The following is a 26,465-nucleotide window of genomic DNA, read 5'->3' as shown; positions in this document are numbered from 1 at the left end:
TTCTTTTTCTAGATCATGTGGGGGAAGAAGTCTTTATTTACAAAGAATTTCAATAAAATTTGCATAAATACCTACCCAATACTGCATCATTTGACTGTGTAAGCAATCATTCTGTCCTGTTTCCACTACTATGCTCTGTCTCTATAGTTTCAGTATTATCAATCCTTTTTTCCCCTAACGTGGCAGTAGCTGTTGAAACTGATGTATCATCTTCAGAAAGTGTTTGCTCTGACTGAAGGGATTCTTGAATTTCATCTTTGCTCTGTAGCCTTCCTTCCCTGGATGCCACCAGGATTCTCAGTAAAGTATTCTCTTTAAGGAGGTTTTCTGATGCATCAGCTAATTCTTGAAGCTTTTCAGCCATTTCTAATAATTCTTGATTTTTCTGGTCATATGTGGCCTGTAACTGCTCACTGTGGAGCTGCAGAGTCTTGTGCTGCTTTTCCAGTGTGTGTCTTTGCTGCTGTAGTCTCTGTTCCTCTCTCCTGGCTTCAGAAAGCTGTGCTTCAAGCTGGTCATGGACCTGATGAAGGGCACTGATTTCTGATCTTAACTTCTGAATTTCTCTTTCTAAGTGGGAGATGTGTCCTTGCTGTAGAACTGTCTCTTTATGTAGGCATTCTTTGGTACAAGGCTCTGATGAAGAAAGACTTGCGTGATGTAAAATAAATTTAAGGAGATTAGGAAGGTTAACTGAAAAGTCTTCAGGGAACTTCACACTTTGTTCCTTCCTAGAAAGACATAATAAATTAATATTATAACATTCAGATAGGTAAGCAATGATAATTTCATCTAAGTATCTGCTGTTCACAACTTGATATGTTTTTTTATCAAGAATGGTTAATATAGCAGATAAGAGAAACCTGAACTCTTGTAATGAAGAGAGAACACACAGTGTTTTCTTTTCATGAACCTTTTTACCTGTATTCCAGTCTGAGTGCTGTAAGCATCTCTGCACTGGATTGGTATTTGAGAGCAAAAATTTCCATCAAATTTCAGGAAGCAAATTAAAAAAAAGTATCCCAGCTACAGGTTACGAGCTTGAAGTACATATGGTAGCATCAGTGTCAGGCAAGTGTGATCAGAGTGGATTGATATTAACATTTTTTTAAGTTGAAGGAGCATTTAAGTGTTCCTAATTCTTTATATATTGTGACGAGTTAAGCCCAGATTTATAAAGATGTCTGATGGGAAATGACTATTTTGAGTCTATGTATGTTATCCTGGACGAAGTAGCTTAATGTGTGCCAACATCAGAAGGGTATTGCAAGGAGCAGAAAAGTACAGTTTGCTTTTAAAGAATAAGCAGTCACTTTGGTCAGAAGCAAGGTTTCTTTGACAGCGGGTTTTTTTGCTGTCAAAAAATCAAATCTTTTACTCTTACTTTTAACTTTTTTCAGCCCTAAAAGTAATCACAATGGCTGTTAACATGGTTAGATTGAGTAGATCTTACAGCTTATGCCCCTTAAATAGTTTCACTTCAACAGCCGGTATGCCTTGTTTTACTGCTAATCTCCTTTGCATATTTTCCTCTGTATGTGTTAAAACTGCTACTGAACCTTAATTTGCTGTTTTAAAGAAACAATACAAGGGTTCTAGCATACCAACAAATCTGCTGCTACTTTTCTCCTGTGAAGAGCCCAGAAGTTGCTACTGAGTCACAATGAAAACCAAAACATGCTGGCAATGTACACAAATTCCATGATATAATTCTATAATATGTGTAAAAGCAATGCTTGGTATTTTTTTTTAAATTACTGCTAAAATATTTAGTCAACAGCATTAAGGACACTAATGACAATTATTTCAACAACAAAAAAAATCTGAAAATATTTTAAAAAACCTTTAAAAAATGTATTTATGCCCAAGCAAAAAACTGAAGTAAAAGGTGTTGTTTTAAGATAGAAAAAAGGTATTTAAATAACTGCAGTGTTAGTTTACAGAGGAAGTTCTTACATGAAATAACTTTACTTTCTAGCATGACTTTCACTTGAAGACTGTATCACACCATTTGAAATACTCATAGTCAAGAAAAAATTTAAAAAATCTTCTGTTTAAGAAACACTGCAGTAGAACAGCTCCATAAAAGCCCTGGAGTATTTGCAACAGGTTTTGCAATAGGCTTTCCAGATTTTCTTGCCATGCAACATGACAATCATCCAATAACTTTTATACAATTTCCCAGCAAGTTTGAGAATGTTTTCATTTTAAGTACATTTTCTTACTGTGTCATACTTCTGCTTCTTCAACTACCTTTTTTTTTCACTCCATACCATATTCTCTTTTTACTTGATCTTTCTACTTAGCATTCATAACAGTTGTTTGGCGTTTTTTTGCTTCATATTCTTTTATGGCAACACAATGATGTCACCAAACAAGACTAATGACATCACAAAAGCAGAAGAGAGAGAATAATTCTTTATTCTGATTTTTCAGGAATGAAAACACCTCTTATTTAACATACATTTTATAAACTTAAATTTCTTTTAACATGAAACTTCTTTCAGTACAAATGGGAACATAACTGACATATCAATGAAATATAAAAAGATAAAAATTTAACCCTTATTTTTACTAGATCAGGACAAGTTATGAGCTATCTCTCTATACAGCCCAATTCCTATACTACATAAAATCAGAGATTTTGCTTTAGATATTAGTATCTCCTTTAGAAAGCCTACAGAAGTATTTCAAGACACTCTCTGCTGCTGCTAGCCTAGTTCTTAGCTGATAGAACACTTCCATGGTTTATGCAGATTGACAAAGAATTTGATATCCAAAACACAGGTACAGCTAGACACATGTACATGCCCCCCAAAAGCCAAACATCAGAACAGTCAGAGAAACGCATCCTGAAACAACTTCAGTTTGAGCAACGAACACTCACTCCAAAGTCCCTCTGATTATGTTACATGCATTCTACCACAGAGGAGTGAAGGACAAAGAAAATTCACAGATTAGGACCACTGTAATATTTCCAAAGGATGCATAAGCCCTCCTTCAGTAATCGGATTAGCTTTTTTTTTTTTTAAAGATAATTTTTTCACTTTAAAAACATGTAACAAACTATCCCTTCTCCCTCTGTAATGCCAGGATTGTTAGGTTTTGTTCTCTTAAACAAGACCAAGCTTGAGCTAGATTACTTACTCACCATTTGTGCTTATTTTTAATTTTTCTTCATTAAAAACATAGCAAGCAAATCCTTGCATTTCAATGCAAGAATTCATTATAGTATATTTTAGTGGTGTCTCTTAGTTTATCTAATTAGAAGCACTTAGATACAAGTTGCACTACCATCTACATAATTTCTCTCCCTTTTCACCCTCCTGTAGTCTCTCATTAATTTATTTTGACCATGCCAAAGTAATAAATTTAAATACAACCAAGTAATAAGGAAAATTAACTAATGCAGCTGTTGATAAACAAACAAATAACGACCTTTGGAGAGAGCATTCCCTATCTGCATACCATCAGCTACCCATGTCTGTTGGGTTTCTTTTTTGTTGTTTTGTTGTTTTTTTAATTAGAATATGCATAAAGTTAGAATGCGTATAAGGAAATTAATTACTGTTTGGCATTCTTCTCTACTATGACATATAAACAGTAACTTAGTAAAATGAAAGTTAAAAATCCATAGGGGAAAGAATTACATTACCTCTGATGAGGAAAAAATAAAATGGTTGGGAGACGGTCTGTCATAAATTCCCATGGAAGGTCATTTCGAGTGACATCAATTCTGTTAAGAAAAGAGACACTGATGAAGAAAACAGGCAGATGAACAATCCGTATTTTCTTTTAAAATGCCGTTTTAGGGATTGGGAAGAAGGAAATGCAAGTAACTGTGAAAGTAAGTCTAAATGTGTTATGTCAAAAATACATTGTGCATACGAGTCAGCAGAATTAATTACCAATATTCAAGATGATGAATCTCAGTTTAACAAAAATCTGTGGGTTTTTTTGCTAGAAAAATATGCACAGTATTCCAACTGCTCTCACTCAGCACTTAGATCGCATACTCACGGATTATGTACACATCTTCATTATGTACACACCTTCCTTCTCTGAAACAAACAGACCTGCCTAACAGTTTCAATGTGAAACCGAAGTTTTTCCTATTAATTTGTTCCTCAAGTACAACTCTGAATATTTTCCCCTCAAGTAGTTTTGAGAGTACATTATTTTGCTTCTTCCAAGGACAAGCACATTCTTAAAGACACAATTTTTTCTAAAAGTCTATGTAGAAAGGAACATGGTATTTTCTGAATGAAACACTTGTTCAATTGCTTGTTACATTTTTCTCTGAATTTTTAGGTTTTCTTCGATTACACATAAAATTGTTATTAATCACAACAAATTTATTATAGAAAAAAAACCACAGACAATCACATCAGTAATACTGAAGTAAAAATAATGGAGCAAATGAGAGCACTTCAAAGGAAAGAGAATGGGTGTAGATTGAGAGTAGCATTACATCCGTGGGAATACAGCCGCAATTATAAACAGGTGATAACTCCAGCTTTTAAAATTTTTTCCTATAGATTTCATGCTGCCTCCTGGAGTAAGTTCAGTCAGAAAGAAACAAGGGTACAATCAGAGCAGATGTTGTAAGCATTGATGTATTATCAAGTACATGAACAAGAATGTTTAGATTGCACTGAAACATTAAAAACCCTGGAAACACCAAAACCCCACATCTTTTATATATATAACACCATGTATTAGACACATGTATATATATTCATATATATATATATATATGTCTAGAAACTGATTTTGGCTGGGATAGTGTTGGTAACATAGGAACACCTTGGTTATTGCTGAACAGCATTCCACAGCTCGGTTTCTCGCTCTGCCCCCACAGTGGCTGCAGTGGGGTGTGGGGACACAACCAGGCAGATGACCTGAATTAACCAAAGAGCAATTCTACACCATATAACGTCATGCTCAGCAATAAAAGGGAAAAGAGTGGGTTTTAGCAGGGTTTGCCATTGTTTAACTTGGGAACCGCCTTGAGTATTGGTCTACCCACAGGAGGTGGTGAGTGACTGCCTTTGCATCACTTGTTTTGCCACCTTCTCTCTCCTTCCACTTACCCTTCACTTACTAAACAGATCCTTTTGTTTTATTTTATTTTGACCTCCAAGTTTTCTTGGTTTTATTCTTCCCTTCCTCTTCTCCCATCCCAGTGGCAACAGAGGGGGGAAGTGAGCGAGCAGCTGTGTGGTGCTTAGCCGCCCACCAGGGTTAACCCACAACATGTATTTTGCCTGTCTCAAACAACTGCTGAAATACATTCCTACAGGATGTAATTATTGACTAACAATTGTCAGAGAAATGGGAAAAAATTATTTTCTGCTGCTATTTTGATTCACTTCTTGAAATTAGGAAGCTTCAAGGTTAATTGCACTGTTTAAAAAATTATTTTAATTAAAGTGCGTAACTACTGCAGTGAGATTGAAAAACACCAAATTTATACAGAGGAAAATAAAACAATTAATTCAAAGAGAAATGAAGCAGATGACATTCACATCTACTATTGCAAGGTTGTAGAGAGAAAAAAAGTAATTATTTTCTATGCTGATGACCTCAAAGAACTTACATTATTCTAGAGAGATGAAATTAGAATCTTTTTTTACCTTGCCACAGTGAAATTATCTGGAGGCAAAAGCCGAGCGAGTTCAATAAAGATGTGATTAAGAGAAGCACAGAATCCACACCACTGTGCGTAATAGAGCAGCAGGACATTCTGAAAAATGAAACCGAGACGAGTTTGATTATCTAATTGTAGTTAACCTGCAGCAAAGGAGGACTAGTCTTCACAACACCTAAAACTTGAAACCCTTAAAATGTGAAAGGAAACTACATCCTAATGTTAATAAACTTTATTATAAGCTATTTACTGATGCCCTCTGTCTACTGAGTTAACACACAAAAACTCTTCAGGAATTCTATTTCCATAACAAAAAAGACAAAATGAAGAGGATTATTTAGATTATTTAGTTCAGGACCATTCCCTTTAAGCGAAAAGGCACCAAACTTTACTACACTTCCCAAGATTCTTTTACAATCTTAAATTTCTGTGTCTCTAACAGTGACTGTATACTTCATGGGGGACTGGGTAGAAGATGATGTCTAGACTTCTGCTTTTTGCCTGTAACTAGTAAAGCAGGAGGTAGGGCTGCTGCAGAACAATTACTGGAGATGCATACATTCACTGCAGACCTGAACGACAACGGATATTAACCCTCACTATCACATCTTTAAGAAATCAAAGTAATTTAACTACTGTTTAGGATGACATCTTACGTAAAGCAACTTCCTGGCATGCAATTGGAAAGCTTTTACCTGTGAGAGTTTTGGTATTTTTGCTGTGTGCTTTCAAATAATGCCTTAGGTTTAAAACCTTTTTTAATTATGTTTGCTTTGCAATAATTTTTTTTTTTTTAAAGTAAGTTGTGGTATATTTATTTCATTTGAGATATGAATCACAGAAATCAGAATATTCTTCAATGTTACCTCAAACCCTACGTATTTAGCATGTGCTCCTGCTACCGTGGAAAAAAGAAAAAGGAAAAAAATCAAGTCATGAACACTCTTATTTTTTAACTTAAAATCTATATTTCAAACACACAGGAAAAAAAAAACACACCTCCTCCCTCCAAAACCCAGAAACCAACCCTCAAACCAACCCAACAAACCTTGAACTGTGGCAGAAACCTGCCAGGGAATCAGTTGCACTGACTTTTTTATTATTTTAATAATAATAAAGAAGATCTTTTGCAGATTTACTTAAGATCAGACTATTCTGAATTGCCTTTTTAAAAAAAGTTTGAATTGTCAAGAAACATCATTTTATGTTACAAATAAGCCTAGCACATCAGTGTTAAAAAAGAATGAGACCCCCTCCTCAAAAGTTTGAGCAATGATTTGCAAGAAGCTTTTCCAGTAATGGGGCATACCTTTTCACTCAAAAACACGGTGTCATGAAAGGTAGTAGTAGTCACTTCAGTGATTACACTCTGTTCATGAAAACGGACTGAAGGGTCATCAACGAGATGCCTTTTCAAGGGACTGTAGAGTACACTGAAATTTTTTATGAAGTTCTCTGAAAGGCAATTTGATACATAACAGTTATTTCAGTTTCTGGTAGGTTTTACTTTGTAATTCAGAACTTACAGAGAAAATACAAATTCAAACTTGGTTTCATGTCATTAATTTTTGACAGTTTGGTATCAACTCTTGAGCAACCATCACTGATGTGAAAACAAGACAAAATTTCACTTTTTTTTGTTTTTCTCATTATGGTCTTCACTTGCCACACTACTCTCTGATCTTGCTTCTACTCCTATTCAATGTACTTCAATAATAATTCTCTACCCTCCTAATCTAACCACACACCTGCTAAGTCATAAATAGTGTCCTCTCACCATTTTTCACTTTCTACATAGCACTGAAGTATTTGGTCCTTATCCTGAAGGCTCCACTTAATTCCATATTTATTTGCATTTATTATTTCATCTTTACTTACTTTCCCTGGAATTCTCCTTTTGCTTTAGACCTTTAAAGACTGTGCTATTCCCATGCCAACATGACCAGCTACCTTTTGTTTACCAGTGACCACCTTCCTCCTCATTCAACTTTCTCTGTAGTTTTAAGATATTTAACAAGTAGCTGGCCAGTGGTAAAAATTTAAAACAAGCTCCAAAGCCCTCAGCTACCTTCAGCTACACTCCTCTGAGCCTGAACCACGTTCTCTAAATTGCTGCAAGACATCAACTGTGTCATTCTTAATTTAGATAGAGAAATGTTGTTATATGCATTACAAAATAAAAGTGTATTCAATAATCACGATAAAATATGTACTATCAAGCACACTAAAAATAATTACTAGGTCAAATAGAAACATCTTGTACTGGTAATTCCAGTCCAAAAAAAAATAGGACCAAGTGAAACTGGCACTTTTGTACATACATATAAAATATCAGATTATCAAGTTTATCTCTGAAATGCAAACAGCAGTACATTTAATTTTATATTTACTATTTAGCATTCCACTAAATTCTCACACCAGACCAAAACATGTTTGTTTTTGGTTTGGTTTTTTTTTTTTCCTTTCTAGATCTCCAGATCTGGAATATCTATGCATGGTTAAAGTAGTAACTGAAAGGAGGGGGCTACTTAAAACACATACTCCTGAATTTTCAGAAACCATCTGTAAAAACCGAAATCTGTTAAAGGTATTAAACACAAATCTGTTTTGTTATTTTAAAATATCAAAAGTTAAGAGGCTTAAGGAAATAAAATAATTTTTTTAAAACCCCACAAAAACCAAACATAAATCACAGTGACTCTGACAAAATATGTAGAAGCAAAAATCCTCCAGAAGTTCAAATGGCTTGGAACAGAAATACACCAAGTATTACACAGCAGAGAAACCCTCATCGTGCTCAGGAAATCCTGTGATCTGAAACAAATTTGAGACAGAAAATACTGGGAGCAGAAAGGAGAAGGAAATTTTTATCTCCTCACTCTGATCTTCATTTTTCCTAAGCATCCTTTTATGGTCACTGGGGTTTTTGCTTTTTCCAGAGTGTTGGGGTAGAGACAGGATACAAGGCTGGATGGGTTCCTTAACAAGAACATGGCTATTTGTTCTACGTTGTGCATACCTTTGTACTTACAGATTTATGGCAAAATGGAAATGTAATTAATGCTGTAAGAATTATATTGATATAACTTCTTGGACAACTTATTTTAATACTAGATTCACCTGAATTTACTTCCATGTTTACCTACACTGCTAACATTGAATAACCCTGCATTTCAGTTGGACTCAGTTTTGCATATCATCATGATAGGTAAATGCATGTGGTTAGGTATGTTGTGTCTTATTCAATAACTTGCAAATAAATCAGAACTGTGGTCATTGGGTTGGCTGGGGTTTTGTTTTTGTTTTTTTCTCTTCCAGTTCAGCTAGGAAGTAGAGTATTGACAGATCTGGCCAAAATCACTTCAGCGCTCTACTTTGAAAATATACATACTTTTCAAAATAAATTTAAAACAATTTATAAGTTGGTTTCAGAGGACACAAGGAAGGGCTAGTCTCTGCTGATTAAGCGAGCACTATCTCACGAAATTCTAGGATATTTTAGTACACAGAGCAGCTGAGCAAACACCGACACCACCATTAATATACAAATGCCTTCTGTAATATCAAATGTGTTAGATGTACAGTAATTTTTTTTCCACAGGCAAATTAGTTCATATTTTACTAATTCCTTCAATGCATCAGGCAGTCAAGAATCCCATTTTGAGGTTCACTTATTTTAAAGCGAATAACTTTTGGTATATGAAACTTAGTTTTTACATCATCTAGAACACAATTCTACTGCTTGGTTAACTACTAAATAAATTAGAATAAACTATGATTCACAATGTTGATTATAGTCTTGCTTTTCAAAGTGGCATTAAGTGTTCCATTCAGAAGCTTACTTGCAAACCTAATTTTCTTATTTCAAGCGTTTGTATACTAGATACCATACCCAGGGTAGATGCAACAAGTGACTGATTTTGATCCAGGACATAGTGCACTTCTTCTTTCAGGTCAACAATGGCAGCAAATTCCTTAAGAGGAGTAGATCTTGATGCTCCTAGTCTCTCCGCATATATCCAAAAAAGATTTGAATCCAGTAGATAAAGATTCAAAGTTTTGTTGGTCCTGCAGCTCAGACCAGTAATGTTAGTGCCACTAATATGAAGGTCAGGAATAAAACAATTCCTATCCTCAATGTGAGGAATAGAATGTTGGGTGTTATCTTTCTTCCCATGGGAAGAAAATGCTACTTTGGGGGTCTGAAAAATCATCTTCTCAGAACGGATGAAACTTAAAAAATGCCTGTTTACTGTCCTGCAACATGCAGTGTAATAGCTAAAGGGACTATAGAAACTCAAGAAATTGCTGCATTCTATGGTATTTGATAGAACTTGAAAAAAGGTATGTTCCTGGAGGTAGAAAGAGTCCAAAGCTGCTTCTATCTCTAAAAAGTTACAGCGTGGCACATGGACTTGATTTGGTTTGACACCAAGCGTCTGGTTAATGCAAAGCTCACAGACGTTGTGAGTTCTAGATATTGAATGCCACTGTGGAAGCACCACTGTGTTACAGCATGGGTACTTGGTTACTGAAAATGTTTCTGATAATTTCGTATGTGCATCTGGTACAGAGGAATCAAAAGCTGGTGAATCAGTGTCTCTTAAGTGTTGAAGATCTGGCTCAGCTGCCTGGCATTTATTACAGTTGTGGTATTCCAAGGCCACTTTGGTAATCTACAGAGGGGAAAGAAAAAAGAAAAAGGCGAGATTAACACTACATAGTTCATTCAAATGCAGTTATCTGTTGCACGTTTAACAATATAGATACAATTACAGATGAATTTCAGAAACATGAAGTTGACTACTCTTCATTCTTACAAAAAATTATAGGAGACTCTGACTTGATAACAAAGTTAAAGTTTCAGATATTTCAGCATGTAAGAACTAAATGCACAGAACAACAAAAAGCCACTTCAAAATTTTTTCAGTCCACTACACTGATCTCAATGTCCTCTTTGCATCATATTTATCACAGTGCAAAACCACCACATTTTAAGGTTAAATCCCACTACATGAAGCATTTATCAGTACAGGTTCTTGAATTTCCCTTATTTTACAATATGAGAAAATAAATAAAAGCATTCCTATACGAAAAGGGAATAGACATTTTTCCTGGTATAGGTGGTGCACAAATTTCATAAAAATCACTAACAGTGTTGAAGCAATCTTAGTATTCTCCCAGCCATGGGCATATAGTTGTAATACTGCAGGTGTACTCTGTATATAGCAATGCATGACTTAGTGGGAGAAGAAAGAAACAAGGAAAAAAGAAAAAAGCCTGCCTCTCAGTGCAAATATTCCTGTGCTGCATCACCATTTTGGTTTTCATAACCAAGGGGAAAAAAGCAGCAAAAATGTCATGTGTATGGACCATAGAAGAAATTCCCCTTCTAGGAGATAAATAATGGAACATGCATGAAAAGAAAATTCAAGAGGAAGTTTCCCTTCATCCTCATCTATCACATTAAACCTAATCAATATTGCTTACACAAGAACACTTTGTTAGGAATCATTATAATTATCAAAGGGATATTGAAGTATCACATCTCAGAGGGGTGCTGTGTCACAGGACAATCGGTATTAAGATGTGGTCTATAACAGTTTGTTAGAGTCTTTAAGAATTCCTTGTTAGATATTTTCATCCTGAGAACACTCAAATACTTAAAAGAAACTTGACCCCCTCATGCTATAATCTCACCTGAAGATTTTTACTGCCTACATAGAGAAAAATAAGAAGAAATTAGAAACAGAAAACCAGATGTGCAATAAGAAATCCCATCTCAGTGACCTACTATCAGAAAAAAAATTTTGCTCCAAGACTTTTCAACATACAACGTGACAGCCTTGTTCTTTGCAACTGCCTTACGGGGAAGTGGTTTAATTGCAACCCACAGGACAGCTGCAGTAAACATCTCTTCCTATGGTAAACAAGTTGCATAATATCTCTCTATCAAAGTGAAATACGAGATCAACTGGAATATTTTGTGTCTCATTTCAATATAGATAAATACTGTTATTTAGCACAATGAAATCTGAAACAGAACATTTTATATTGCACTGGTTTGATCTACATCAGTGGTACCTGTTACTAGAATGTTTAATCTGCGACAAGCATCACTGAATTAAGTCTGCCAAAAACAAGACAGGTTAGTACAAGAATAATCGCTGTTCTTTTCCAGTCTTTCCACAAAGATTTCCCCAACCCTATCGTGTAGCAGTCTAGCTTTTATTGTGTCTAGTTCTAGTGTGGCTAAATGTTGTTTCACAAGTTATTTTCTTTTTTTTCCCCTCATTGCTTCAGACACTGCACTACTGATTAGGCCTCCTTGTGTAAATCACACATTCCAGGACACAGACTCCATATATTTAAGTCAGCATTGCCGCCAAAATTTAACCCTGCTTTTCATCTTCTACAGATGCTTGTTTCTTGTTCCCCATTGTCCTTAGTGCTATGTGATCACCACTGGGATGTGCAGCTGTGTGATATACTAAATGGGACAGTGGGTTCCAGCTGAAACATAGCCCAGGGAAAAAGATTGTCAGCAAAGTTAGTTTCCCTATCTTGTTTACTGCACAGCTACACAAACTTGTGTCCTAGGTGGTTCAGAAATTGAAATAATGGCAGAGGAAGAGAAAATTGGAAGGCGACTAAGGAATGCATAGGACATAAAAATCACATTAGTTTCTGAAAAGTTGGGCTATATTTCAAATAACACTGTCTGGTTTAATAAAAGGTCCATTTTTCCTTGTGTAACCAGCCCTGGAAAGACAGAAGGAGAGAAGAAGAATGGGGTGGACAAAACAGAAGTCCTACAATACTCAATACATTCTTGCTCTTTTGTTTGAGCTATGTCAGGTGGAACAGAAGACCAAGCACGCACCACAAAAAGAAGGAAGTCAAAGAAAAGCTAGGTGCTTGTTCTAAACAACTGTTGACATGAGACAAAGGCATGTTGTGTGGGGTGCAAACCAGCATAAGGGAGTTGTGATAATACGGCTTCAGAAAAATGTCTTTTTAAACAAAACTGAATACTTGGAACAGTGAGACAAAATGAGATATCCGTCACAATTAAGCTCAGAACCCTGACTAGTTCTTAAGTTCTAGTATTTTTCAAGTAAAAAAAATTATAGAACTTACTTCATCTAAAAGAGGATGAATTTCTGCTAAGGGATTGTAAGGTATAAATATGAGAAGTGCTGGTCCTTTCTTCAGCTCATTGTTTAGAAGAAGGCTTTTTCCACCATGTGGTCTCAGCCAGCGTATAAGCATCTCTCGATTTTCTAGAGCCCACTTGCAAATGTTCTCAGCAGTATAGTTCATCATGTCATTTGGATAGATCTTGAAGGGGGGAAAAAAATTATTTGTCCTCACTGGGTTTAGTAATGAATGCAGTTCTCAAATATGGCATGCTTTGTTCCTGCAATGGCTAAAACTCTGTTTCTAAATTTAATGACACTATTCAGCAAGCTTCAGCATTTCATATACCTTCTCCCTTTGGGAAATCTTTCCAAATGCTCATCAGATCATAGTCACACACAATCTTTCAGGCAAAAAGTATTCTACCAAGGAAGCTCCTTTTTCTTTTACTACTTCTTTATAATCTTTACTTTTCTTACTAGTATAACTTTTGTTTGTAAGTGAAAGAGTTCAGTCTCTAAGTTGGTATCATCAAATATCTTGATTTATGGCATATTACAAAACCTTCTCCCACTACTCATTCACCATATTAACTAATTTTAAATTAGTCTTTTAAGACCCCAACATCAAGACTGCATTTAAAACTGGTATTTCTTATTACTGACTGGGGGGAAAAGACATGCATAATAAAAAGTGCTCACAGCTTATAAGGTCATTTTAATAAATTAAGGCAAGTTTATCTTAAATAATTTGCACAGACAAAAGCAGGTTAATGTATTTACCAATAATTTAACCTGAAAAATACATGTTTTCCCTAGTCTCAATTGAATAAAATACACATTACAATACTTCAGAGTTTCCACTCATGGCAGCAGTGTGAATAGATAAGATCTCTATACCACACAGCAAATCTGAAAGTTAGTACTTTCAGCCTTAGTCTTCCAAAAATGTGGCACATGGATTAAGAGTGACTATAAATTTTCAATTAATTTGCATTATTTTTATGATCTGTGTAATGTTGTACCTTTAAACTGAAATGCAAGTTTTCACTATTCCACTATTCCTACTATCTCTCCACAAAATCTTTGTTCATACCCTCATTCAAGTAGCCTTCTAATTCTGACCCACTGTAAGAGGTATAAACTTTAGGAAAAAGTCTTTGTGTAGTCATTTCTGAGGTGCTTAAGTTTTTGGGGTTTTGTTTTGATAGAGACCATCAACTTGGGTCTTAGCTACTGTTTAGAACAGCTGCTGACTGGTAGAATGAAAATGTGTATTACTGTACAACAATCATTCTTAAACATCCTGTATCCTAAAGCTCAGGGAAACACTACTTCACGGTCTACTACGACAGAGCTTCACTCTCCATGTACTGTCTCAGAGTCACTACAACATAAATACAATACTCACAAGAGATGTGTTGACGTGTCTGTGCAAATACACGCTGCCTGAACGCACCAATGAGATCTCCTCTGCAACGTGCTTATCTGTGATCACTCCAAAGCGTATTGTTCCAAGGTAATCTACAAGGGCACATTTTCAGTTTTTAAATACAATCACACACACTGAACTCCTCTCCTGAAAGCCTTAGAAGAACACCTTCAAACCAAAACACAGAACATTGACGTGTAAAGGCACAAAAATCTTACTGAATAGCAACTGCCAGTACGGGTGATTAACTGAGCCAGAAGAAAGATGACAAGAGCAGGCAACAAGAACAAATGTGTTCCTCTTCTGCACTCAGGGTATAAAGAATGTTAACCTGAATTGTCCAATTTCTTGATTTGCTTATTAAATACAGAATCTGGTATGACAGATGCACCTTGCTATGTGTTATGGCATCATCAAAAGCCAAGATAAGATATACATATAAGGAAAAGGTACGAACATTGACTGTTTAGATAATGTATATTTACAGTAAATATAAACTATTTAAATACCTATGATAGTATTTCTATAGTTATAAATACGTACACAGAAGGATAGACTCACAAAGGATCTTTATGTTGCAAAGAACTACCCCAATATATAAGTGGGGAAATTACTGAACAAAACATAGGAGAACAGGCTCTATATCATTTACTAAGTCAGTGGCACAGTAAAAATCAGAACAATGGTATCAATTTATTTCACTTATTGACAGGAAAAACACATCCATAAAATGTGCTAATCTTAACTTTAAGAAAGTTCTACCCAGAATTTATGACCCAAAAAAAAGGCATTAATCATCTACAAAGTTTGCACATTCAAACACAAGAGGTTTTGTATTTTAGATTGTTAATGCTAAACAACAGGGAGGGAAAGCCCTTCTCACCATGTTACTGTGTACCAACTCTGTAACTCCATGCAGGAAAGCACTTTGTTAAATTCAGTTACTAAGTATTGACAAAGTCAAGTTCATCCCAATGCCTCTGAACGTGACATTTCAAATGCTGCACAAGACAAACACTCTTGGATTCAACTTAAGTAAGAGCTAGTCTGATTATGGCTCTATATGGGTTGCAGCTACACATTTAGTTTTTTTGAGGAAACTGTATCTTAACGTATCCTTGAATAGCAGCCTGACATTTACTTTATTCCATGATGGCTGATAACATAATAAGCATTTTATATATGCAATCCTTGCATTCTAATAAAAGACAGCCTCATAATTAGATCAACATCAAGAAACACTCAAAAGGGATTAATTCCCAAGTCACCAAATATTGCAAAAAACTACTGAAACCCATATACATAATACATTCACAGATGCCTTAAATTATGAAAATGAACCTTTTACCTTTCTTTAATGAATGTAATGCTGATGTGAAGAATGTTAAATAACCAGGCGGTTGAGGTGAAGCATTGAACTCAAAATATCCTAGAACACCAGGCTGAAATAACAAGAATTAGAGTTAGTCAGGCTATTTTCAAGTATAAATATATGAGCACAGCAATTATTTGCCTACATTAAAACACAACAGATTTTAAAAAGACAACAATGTTTACTGAAGAACAGTCACTTTATGCTGCAAGAAAAATTTTAACATTAAAAGACTGAATGGAAATCAGTTCTAAATTTGTCATTCAAAAGCTATGTACAAGAGAGGGTTTTTATGTCTGTAGATGCATAAGTTCCCAACCGCTTATTTCCCATGTTAGCTATTAAAGTTACTAAAAACAATTCATATTTGCTTTGCAACTATTTTATGACTCAGTTCCAGCACCAACATAAGAACCATAAGCATCATAAAGACTTCTTTTAGAATTGGAATATCAAATGTGATTTTTCAGAGTATAGACAACTTAAACCGTAACAATTTCATTGTTCACTATGTTGTAGATAATTAGCAACTACCTCTGAATTCACACATTCTGTGCGTGAATACTTGAACTGGTAAGCCAACTTACCATCTCATCATTAAGCTATCAGTCATTGTAAATGCTTTCAATATATCCTGCAGGAGTCAGTGAGAGAGCAGCTGCGCAAAAATAAGGAGATAGCCTCATATCCCATGTGCATATTCATATTCATAAAGTTCTTCAAATTGTCAAACAGACAAAAATTTAAAAGACTCATCCCTAAATAGGCCTATTGACTTTACCAAGTATGAAGTATGAATTCAGGAAGAGAATCTGGAGAAGGAGACTTGGAACACAGAGGTGCATAGTCTTTAGACTTCTCTTGTTCCAAAAATTTCAGTTAAATTTTGCAAAATATAAGCCATTAAAAATTATTAGTAATTATGTTTTCTAATGCATAATTCAAATTGGCTTAATAAACTTTCAGGACAGAGGAAGTGATGGAATTTGGTTATTTTGTGTTATTTGTTTCCCAGTACCACCAGTGCGTACAGAAAGAGCATTTGATACACACAAAGCAAGAGCACTCTAGGGATTGCTGTGGAACAAAAGATTCCAGACTCATCTATCACCCATTTGTGTGGCAAATATATTCCCACGTAAGTATTTTCATTGGGTATTTCAGAGGCTGCTTGAGTTTTACACATAAAATTTTTAATTTATTTTTAAACACGAACATATATTTTACCTGTTACTGTCATTAGTGATATGAATTCAGTTATTCATATCAGCCATATGAACTGAGCTAATTCAGTATGAATTAGCGATCTCGGGATGTACAGCAATAACAACATTGCCCATTCCAGCTAATGACCTGCTCTTCTGAGGCAGGAATTATCTTTCATGAATGAATACTAAACATAAGACCTTTGTTCACAAAGATTCCTTATGAGGTACCCCAATAAAATGATCAATAATAAAAATGAGATATAAACAATTAGTGAAATTTCTGCAGTAACAATTGTCAAGAAGAAAAAAAATAAAGAAGTAAATAAATACAGCAAAATAATAGCACTCATTCTTTTTTAAACAATAACAGGACAGTAATTAGCACTCATCTTTTTCTCCCAGAACCAAACTAAGACAGTAAAAAGAAACAATTGCTTATAAAAAACTTTTAAAGCATCTGTCTCTTTATCTTGGTTCACTGAATAAGATGATCAAAATTTTAGTTTCCTGTTTCCTAGGACCATTTCTGAACACCATTACTGTACAAAGGGAAGTTATAGCATCAAATAATGAAGAAGATTCAAAAATGACAGTGAAATGTAACAAGAAGCCATAAGTCAGATCTAGAAATATTCATAAAGTTATTTAAAAAAGGTGATGTTTGATTCTGACTGCCAGTTCTGTTGTACACTAATAGCGGCTTAAGACTTCCAGATTGTGAAAAATGTTTCCATGAGACACTTTCAGAAATTTTTTTCCAATAAAAAAAATTGTAGTGGGAGAATATACACTAATGCTATATGCCTAATCAGTCATATGGTTAATTAGCGTCCTTTTACTGATCATCCCAGAACAGTTACAGCCAACTGTAATTCCCCAAAAGCCTACAAGTAGTTACCAAACACACTGGAAGAAACTAAGGTGATAAGGAATAACACCACAGAAGGTCCTTTTCTAGATTAGTAGAGAAGACAGAAAACTACAGGTACAAGTTACTGTTTTTTCCACAAAGATGGCCAGCCAGGACGTACACTGATGCTCATATAGTTCAACATTTCTATAAACACTTTAGAAAAGGGAGAGAAGGGTGAGGAACAAAATCTGCAAAGGTTATTGGGAATTATCTAAACTACAGCTGACTCAGAAGAGTTGCAGAAAGTATTAAATGACTATGCAATGAAAGAGCTCTGAAATGTAAAGGCGAATAAATGTGAAGTAATGGGAACAGAGAACAGAAAAAAACCCCACAGATACTGATTAGCTTTTACAATTAGACTGACACTTTTACTACTCAAGTTATTTCTATCCCAATTTGTGTTTATTTCTTTTTATGTTTTGGCTATATTGCATTGAGGTAATGGAGATGATTTATTTTTTTCAGAATCTCAGACTTGTGCAGGCAGGCAATTCCTGCCTCATTTTTATCTGGGAACACAGGAAAGAAAACAGCAAGAGGAAAGGAATGTGTTGTCTTTGGGGAACAGAAGAACCAATATTACATACCAGTAATTCTATACTGTAGAAATGCAAAGAAGAAACTGCTGATTGATATTAGATGAACTGAATTTACAAGTAAAAGTCTGTTCATTTCCTAATGACGTTAAAAACATTGCATATCCAGAACTGAAAGCAAATTCTCACATCATCATTTAACATATGCACCACAGTACCCCATACAAGTGCACACTAAGTCAAATCCCCTTCTGGGTCAGATCCTACACAGCTGGTTAATGCTCAGGAAGCATTTCTACACAAACAGAGCAAACAAGAAAGCTGACACATGTTAAGACACACGCCAGCTACCCCCCAGACACACCAACTCCTTCCCCACCTTTCCCAAAGCCAGAAAATTATGAGCTCCCTGGGGACATTTAATTTTCTTAAGTGAATGAAGCTTTTTGTCTAACTACAGAAACTGCATGTTTTCTTCGTCTGTGCCTCGGAAGGATGAGGCCATTTCTAGTAGCTGGGTCAGTCAGATGAGGAATGAGACATGCCAGTTTGGATTAAAGTGAAACTGTCACATCTCTGCAGTTAAGAAAACAAAATAAGTCTGATTATAGGTACTTAAATGTACCTGGAGTTATGGTAGGAACTGTCTATCTTTCTCCTGATGGAACTTGGATCTTCCTATACATTCCAAGATTTTAACTGCTTTCCAAATGGGATTTTTTTCCTTGCTCTCAAAAATCAGAATTTTAATTCTTATCCAGTTTTAGTTTTGCACTAGCATCATTCCACAACCACAAGAAAACCCAAAACTTAAACAGTATCAGAAAATTCACAATCTTAGCTCCTGAATCGTCAACCAGATTTTTTTTCACAGGGTTTGAGCGCCCTCTTGTGAGAGCAATACAGCCTCTCACGATAGTCATGACTTGGCCGAGGAACGGACAGAACACCATGTAACTAACACCGCTTGCTCTTACATTTAGCTGGATTCTGTTCATCAGTATTTCTTAGAAATAAAGCCATGCTAATCAACGTTTGAATACAAGATAAAATGCTACTAGATTTCAGTATCTCTTTATGTGGTTCAACTTTCCAAAAAATGCTTTGAATTTTTATCTTGGTACCTTCCCAGCACTTGTTAGTTCTGGCACGCTAACATGTTCAATGGATTTTGATATTCAGTCAAGTGTGGGTAATGCTCCTGGTTTTCTTTGCCAGACGCTTTTCTGTCAAAAGCTGGCTACTGGAATTTGAACACACGATTAAAGCATCAAAAGCTTCACAGATTAGATGGAAAAGGATAACTATAGGCTATATTGCTTGAAGTCCTGGCTATCAGTAAACTGACAAGCAACAATAAAATGCCCTTGAAACAAGAAAAGAAGGGTGCAGTAGCTCTTTTAAGTGTGAAAACACAAGCTGAGCAGAACCTCAGTTTGACACTTTCCCTGCAAATGAATCACTCATCTACTAGTAACTTACCAACATATTGCATGCTCCAGACTCCACGCAGTGCTATCCTTAGACAGAGGGACAAAACAATGAGGACCAAAAGTGAGTGACGGGCACCTGCTCTGCGACCTACTGCTTCCTTAATACGAGAGACCTTAAGTGGAACGAAACCGCCAAGGAACAGAATGGACACTGCCTAATGCAGTTTGGTCATCAGCTACAAAGAGGTTCTTTTCAACTGAAATTTTCAAGTCTAAAGTAAATATCCCTAACATAAGTTTGCAGAACCCATTCTCTAGCAGAACACAGGAGTGAAAATGATGACAAACGACAAATATTTCAGAAAATATTCTGAGCTTCAAATTAATTAGCTTTTCAATAAAGAAATCACAAAAACCTGATCAAGCAGCAGATAGTAGTCAAAATACCCAATGATCTATCCTTTACAGTCTTTTCTCCTTTCTCTTCTGCTGAAAATTAACATTTTTAATATATAAAAGATCAAAACTCAAAGGAAGACACTAGCCAAGGCTCTCAAAACAGCAATTAGTTTGTGCCACACATACACTTCCTGTAACCTACTCTGCTTCTCAAACTTTCTCACTTTTCAACACAGGAGTCACCTGGATTGTATCTTCTCCTACAAAAGGTATAAAGTTCCTCAACTTACATGGAAAACATTAGAAATTATTCACACTTCTAACTGTTTAAAATGATGAAACAACATTTTCATTTCCAGTTTAAAACTAACTTCTCCTTTGTGCCTATGTTTCCTCCTCCATCCATCTTCATATACAATTCTCTGTGTCTTAGGTCTTCTCTGTATCCCAGCTCCTGAGCACTCAGCACTCACTTTTTTTATCGCACTCACCTGGACTTGCACTAGCCAATGCCCTGTTCCCTGAATGGATCTTACTGCCCGAGTTGGCTGTTATTTCTGTACCCCCTTCTCTCCTCTTGATTAAAACTTTACAAAGGCAAGACACTGAGCACCTAGTGCCACAAGATTTCCCACCTCTATAGGAGAGTTTTAGAATGGCAAAACCAAAGCAGTGAAAGGTCAACAGAAGTGCTTGTGATCACAGAAACGATCAGCATCGGAGACAGCCGCACAACTCACTACTCCTGACTCACAGTCCCTGCTTAAAACACTGGAAAACTAAACCCATTAATAGCTCCCGAGGGATGAACTGAAGCATGAAAGCACAGCACCTACCCATGGTAACTACCAGTGTGTGTCCCTGGCAGCTTTCATTTAACAGCACAGATCATGCTCCATCCTGCAGCAGAACCCGTTACTAGAACATGCGCTAATTCAAAGAACGCTTTCTCCATTGTGCACTACAGAAATGAACAGTTATAAAGGGATTATAAACAGTTCTGGTGTAACTGTTTGTTTCTAATTGGAAGTCATTAATCCACTAGTTTTGCTACCCATCTTGGCACCTCCAAACACAACAGACTGAAAATTAATAAAAAATGTACCAGTGGATTAAAATCATGACCTTACAGCATACAAAGTGGTTTGGAGTGGTTATCACAACTGATTTCACATTTGTTTTTACTTAACAGACTTGTCTTATTAGAAAGGTTTAATATTCCTTTAAAAATTAAAACAATGATCATATATTTCTCAAATGCTTTCCCAATTTAGACTGCAAAATTTTTGCAAAAAGATTTCTCCCTTCTTTCTTGTTCATATTTAACTTTTTGGTGAGGTAACAACTTTGATTGTTGTCTCTACACACTAAAGTATTATAAATTAAGAGCAGCACTAAACCATAAGAGTCACTATACAGGGAACCAACATTACAAATTTGTCACTTCATATTTTCATGATTTTAACAAATTTACAAGGGACTGATTTCAGGATTCTGGAAATAAAACTAGTCCTTTGGAGCAGACCAAATGTAATCGTGAAACAAGTCAAACTCTTTCTGAACCACAGTGGTAAAGCTAGAGAAGAGAGACAAGTACCTCATAATTTGAGAGGAAATCTAGTAATTTTGATCGAGACGAGATGTAGAGTAGTGGTGTCATCACCCGGCGAACAAACTTTTCAATATAAACAGCACTCATAGGGCCTTTGTATTCAATTGGTCCAAAACTAGTACCAAAAAAAATAATAAAACATTAAGACTTAAATTAACAGTACAGAGTCCCTCCTGGGGGTGGCAGAGACAGGAGTTACACAGACAGCATGCTCAGCCTCTATGGAATTGCTCTCTGTGTTAATTAACAGGGGCTTCCGTAACTGAGAGAGGAGTTGTGTTACCAGACCTGAAGTACAGCGCGGAAATTGCAGTGGCCCTAACGCAGTGTCTATGGGCACGCACAGTACGTTGGTGGGGATGAAGAGATGGGGTCCACCTCCGAGTCCCATTAAAGAAGTTGGTAAAATGTGGGTATGAATTGTAAGATCATACATGTATCCTTCTGCTTTGTCTGAAGTAAATACATGTGACTTAAAAATACAGATCTGAAAAATGCCACTATTTTCACTCTAATTTTTAAAGTATTTATAATGTTCAAACAGGATCAATGTGAAAAGGTGCAATATTTTTACATAGACTTTTACAAGTAGCACTCAATAAAACAGGGACAAATCCAGCCGCACTGCTGATGAACAGATTCAGGAGTCTATAGCTTCTCCCCTAGCCATCTGATAAAACAGCTCACGCCACATTAAGTAGGGCTACAACAGAAAGCGGGCTGGGCCTTGTGACTACGATTTCCAGAGCTTCTCCTTCATCCCCTTGAAATCTTGCATCTGATTTATTACCATTTGGTTGGACAAAGCATCCCAGTTCAAAAGGAAATCAAACACAAAAGGTTTGAGAATTAGTCCATTCCCACTGAAGAATCTGATGTCATGTGGTTTTTAATATAGTTTATACATACAGACGCTCTGAAAAATACCAAACTCAGACTGATACCTATATTCAGATGCTCTGAAATGGTCTTCCAGAGCCCACTAGATTATTCTAACTCCTACACTGGTTTATTACAAACCATTATCTCAACAGCGACATGCACTGCTTCAACGTGTCACATGCCCCGTACACAACATTCGAGGTTTAATATCTCAGGCATGAGGGGTGCATTGCCCTTTGGGTTTTTACGAAGCATCAGTATGAATTTACATCTCATCTTGTTGAAACTGTTTAAGGTTACTGATAATATCCAAGTGTATCCATCTAATGTGGTGTAATTTCAAGATCAAGTAAGTTTAAGTCAATGTACATCCAAGTGGGGTTGTAGGGTTTTTTTTTTTTACTACAGTTTGAATTATGCCAGTGCCATCTGTGTCTGTTCCAAGTTCAGCTGAGAAACATCAGGATTGTTCCTCCTCAATGCATAAATTCCCCCAAAAAAACCCAAATCAGCCTCTGTAAAGGAAGGAAACTGCAGTTCAAGTAGGGTACACAAGTAAAATGCAAGTGATAAACTACACAGCATCCATCTCTACTGCACTTAGCATTACATAGTGTGTTTCCTTACCTTCTGCTCCATGTGAAGAGGAAAAAAAATAAATACATACAAATACTAAAAATAAGTGAGACTATATGAAATTTTATACAATGATATCTCAACATTTGGAGCATAAAAAAATGTGAGTGTAAAGTTCAAATTTAGAAGAAAGTCTTCAGTATGTAGTGCCATTTAAATATGCACTTAAATTCCACTAGCTTCAATAGCCCTTAAGCACATACTTTATTGCTGTCACAAACAGGGACCAGTTGATATAATCCATCCACAGAGCAAACAGACAACTGAAATTAATATATAAATCTGAATTATTTAATTTTCATTAGAGGCAGAACTTCCACGAGTTGCACAGGCAAAAGAAAATTTCCTTAAGGATGAAGAACTGTGCAGCATGTCATTTAACTGACATTTACAGCCCTTCTTGACACCCAAGTAGCATACAGGATGAGCTTCACCCAGAATCTCCTACACTGCATCTATTTATAACATGAATATAACACTTCCAAAATGCAACACTTTAAACAGTCTATGTCCCAAAATAGCAATAGAAAACCCAGACTGTGTGTATGAAGTCTTACCTCCGATGGTATAAGTGTATCACAGGAAAATAAAAGAAATGCTTCTGCTTCCTGCATTTCCCCTGGTTCCACCAGCAATTTACAGCCACAAACAGCACCTGCAAAGCAGGTAAAAATTCACAGCTAACAAAGTACATTACTGTGACCTTCTTTATCTAACATGGTTTTTTTTCCAAGTCACTCCATCTGCTATTTCCAGTGTCTTTTCAACTCACTATTCCACTTCTGCTTCTCTTAATTCTATCACACTATTTTTTTTTTTTTTTTGGTCATTTTGCAATAGTAATCCTTTTGGTCACTTTTCTTTCTGTTTTTTAAGATTAATCTAAATCCTTCAAATTTTGTAATTTAGTCATAATCCATATTAGTTACTTTTTCTGCAGAGCAGAGCTCAACAAGCAGAGGTTTAGGACAGCTGTACCTGTGAAACATGTACCTAGGAAGCAAAGCAGCTGCAATTTCACATGATTACCAGTGTCTCCAAGGATCCTGGAAAGGGAAGCAAACTCCCTGTAATTTCTATCTGAAGGCAGGTGAACAAATCTGAGAACACTTTACAGAAAGAAACTTGCAGAGTTCCCCATTCAGTAGCAGAAATAATAGACAATTATGCAGGAATCACAGGTTTCCTCCATCTATTCTAACACTCTGTATGTTAATTTTTATTAAGATGACTGGCTGAGTTACACTAAAACGTGAGCATTCAAGTGCTGCTGGTTGCCATGGGATAACAGGAATTAGCATTGGCTTGGAGATTAAAAAGTCATCAGGTCATGTTTAAGATTTGTGCCTTTTCCTGAGTTACCTGGTCTGACAATCTGCTGGCCACGTGTTCTATTTCTTCTCTTGCTGCAATGGACTGGCCGCACCATGGCGCATAGAAGAAATACAGCACAATTTCTGAATCCTGACGAAGGTGATCTGCATAGTCTAATTGTCCCCGAAAAAGATCAATGACTGAAGATCTTGTGGAGAAAAAATTCACTGGAAGCTTCGCTGGCATTGTCACATCTTTTGCTCGGCTGCAGGAAGGAAATTAAGGGTGGTTATGGAGACTGTAGAGCAGTAGTTAAAAAAGTGTGCTCAAAGCCCTAATCTTCAATCTTAGCAAAGGTCATGCAATGACAAAACTTTAGAAATTGATGCAGATGACTACAACTTACATTGTCTGAGTTAGTTTCATGAAATACCACCAAAAAAATCTAAAGAGCACCCTTAAACAAGCTTTAGAAAGTCACGCTGTGATACCATGCACCATGTTTATGGGTATGTTAGCTCACACTCTTATTGCTGGTTGCTATAGAGCATAAAATTACCAGGAAGAGTGATTTCTTTGGATTTCTTCCCTGGCCTCATCCTCTTTTAACACTTGTACTTTAGGTAACAGCACCCTGATAAGAGAAGAGACACTCACTGGTCACAGAGTTTTGTGATGTGATGTTCATACAAAGAGAGAGACTACTGCCTTGCCTTACACTTTGTTTTAAAGTGTTATAGATTGTTATTCTTTTATATTCTATTAAAAACACGTAAATGTGTGTTTCTTTTACTGATTAGACCAGGGATTGTAAACTGTTCAGGGCGTGTTTCCTCTTCAATGGAAGGACAATATAAATGGAGTCTTGATTTGAAGAGATGATGACAGATTAAGTTTCTTAAGAGAAATTAGTTTGACTAGTAACACCAGGAAGGTAAACCAAACACTCAGAAAACCATTTTCTATCAAATCAGCAATCAAACAATCCAGAACTCATCATTTCCAAGGTGTTCCGAAGTTGTTATGGTATAAACTGCCTTAAATGCAAGTGAACGATCATATTATCTTTTTTTATATTCCCTTATTCCCAAAATTTCCCACTAGCTATATTTACAATAGAGTAAATCAGATTAAAAACTGGACTGCACAACCGTAATGCTCAATTTTGCCACGATTCCTGATGTGACAGGACGTTTTAGGAAATACTGTGCATTCCACTACCTTGTATCACAATAAAGAGCTAATACAAAAGTCTTTTTACCTGATATTTGATCCTTCTCAGGTTACAATCGTAGTAATTGCAATAAAATTATTGAGCCTCAAACACTGTCAAACAACCTCCTAACAATGCTGCCACATTTTAAAACTTTACAGTCATTCTGGTCTGTAAGAAGTACCTTTGTTTTTACAATACAGCCCCACAAAAGCCACAGCTCTTCTCTCATTTCCAGGTTACTAAGCATACTCCTAAAGCTCAACATTTAAAGAACCACCCCTGATATATTTTCTAAAAGTTATGGAAATACGTAATTCATATGTAAGAGACAATATTTGCTTCAAAATCCAGAATTCTAAAAATATTAACTGGTCTCTCATGTTTACAGTTCATTAATTCCACTAGTTACAAAATCACGTTGTCACACAGATGGCCAAGAACCTAGCTCCTTCTGTAGACTCAGACCTTTGTTCCTTCCCTTCTCCCCCACCAGTAACCCAGCACCTCTTTCCCCAACCCTCTGGTTCTCACATCACCTCACAACCAACACCTTTGGTTCCCTCCCCTTTGGCACCCTGCCCTTACCCAAACTACCGGCTCCTTCCCACGATGTCCATCTGCTCTCTGGACAGGAGCACACCGGTGCGCTACGGCTCTGGCTGTCAGGTCAGCACACACACGCTGATCACCCGCTGAAAGCCAAACATGGCCGCTAACCAT

The 26,465-nt window shown here is 36.2% G+C and overlaps 1 protein-coding gene across 1 annotated transcript; it reads right to left on the bottom strand.

Annotated features, from left to right (window-relative positions):
- Positions 1-8: 8 nt before the first annotated feature.
- TXNDC11 (thioredoxin domain containing 11) lies at positions 9-26,465 on the bottom strand. The gene is made up of 12 exons (XM_010079030.1): positions 26,331-26,465; positions 24,578-24,799; positions 23,773-23,870; positions 21,683-21,812; positions 15,570-15,663; positions 14,201-14,313; positions 12,791-12,991; positions 9,543-10,326; positions 6,960-7,105; positions 5,637-5,746; positions 3,656-3,736; positions 9-731 (listed from the first exon to the last, which is right to left on the bottom strand). Exons 1-12 carry the CDS (start codon positions 26,463-26,465, stop codon positions 107-109), a joined length of 2,739 nt encoding a protein of 912 aa, XP_010077332.1. The 3' UTR covers positions 9-106.

Source organism: Pterocles gutturalis, unplaced genomic scaffold (assembly GCF_000699245.1).
Source record: "Pterocles gutturalis isolate BGI_N339 unplaced genomic scaffold, ASM69924v1 scaffold29888, whole genome shotgun sequence".
Lineage (NCBI taxonomy): Eukaryota > Metazoa > Chordata > Aves > Pterocliformes > Pteroclidae > Pterocles > Pterocles gutturalis.
The sequence above is the reverse complement of the archived record's forward strand: the minus strand, read 5'-3'. Positions and strand labels throughout refer to the sequence as shown.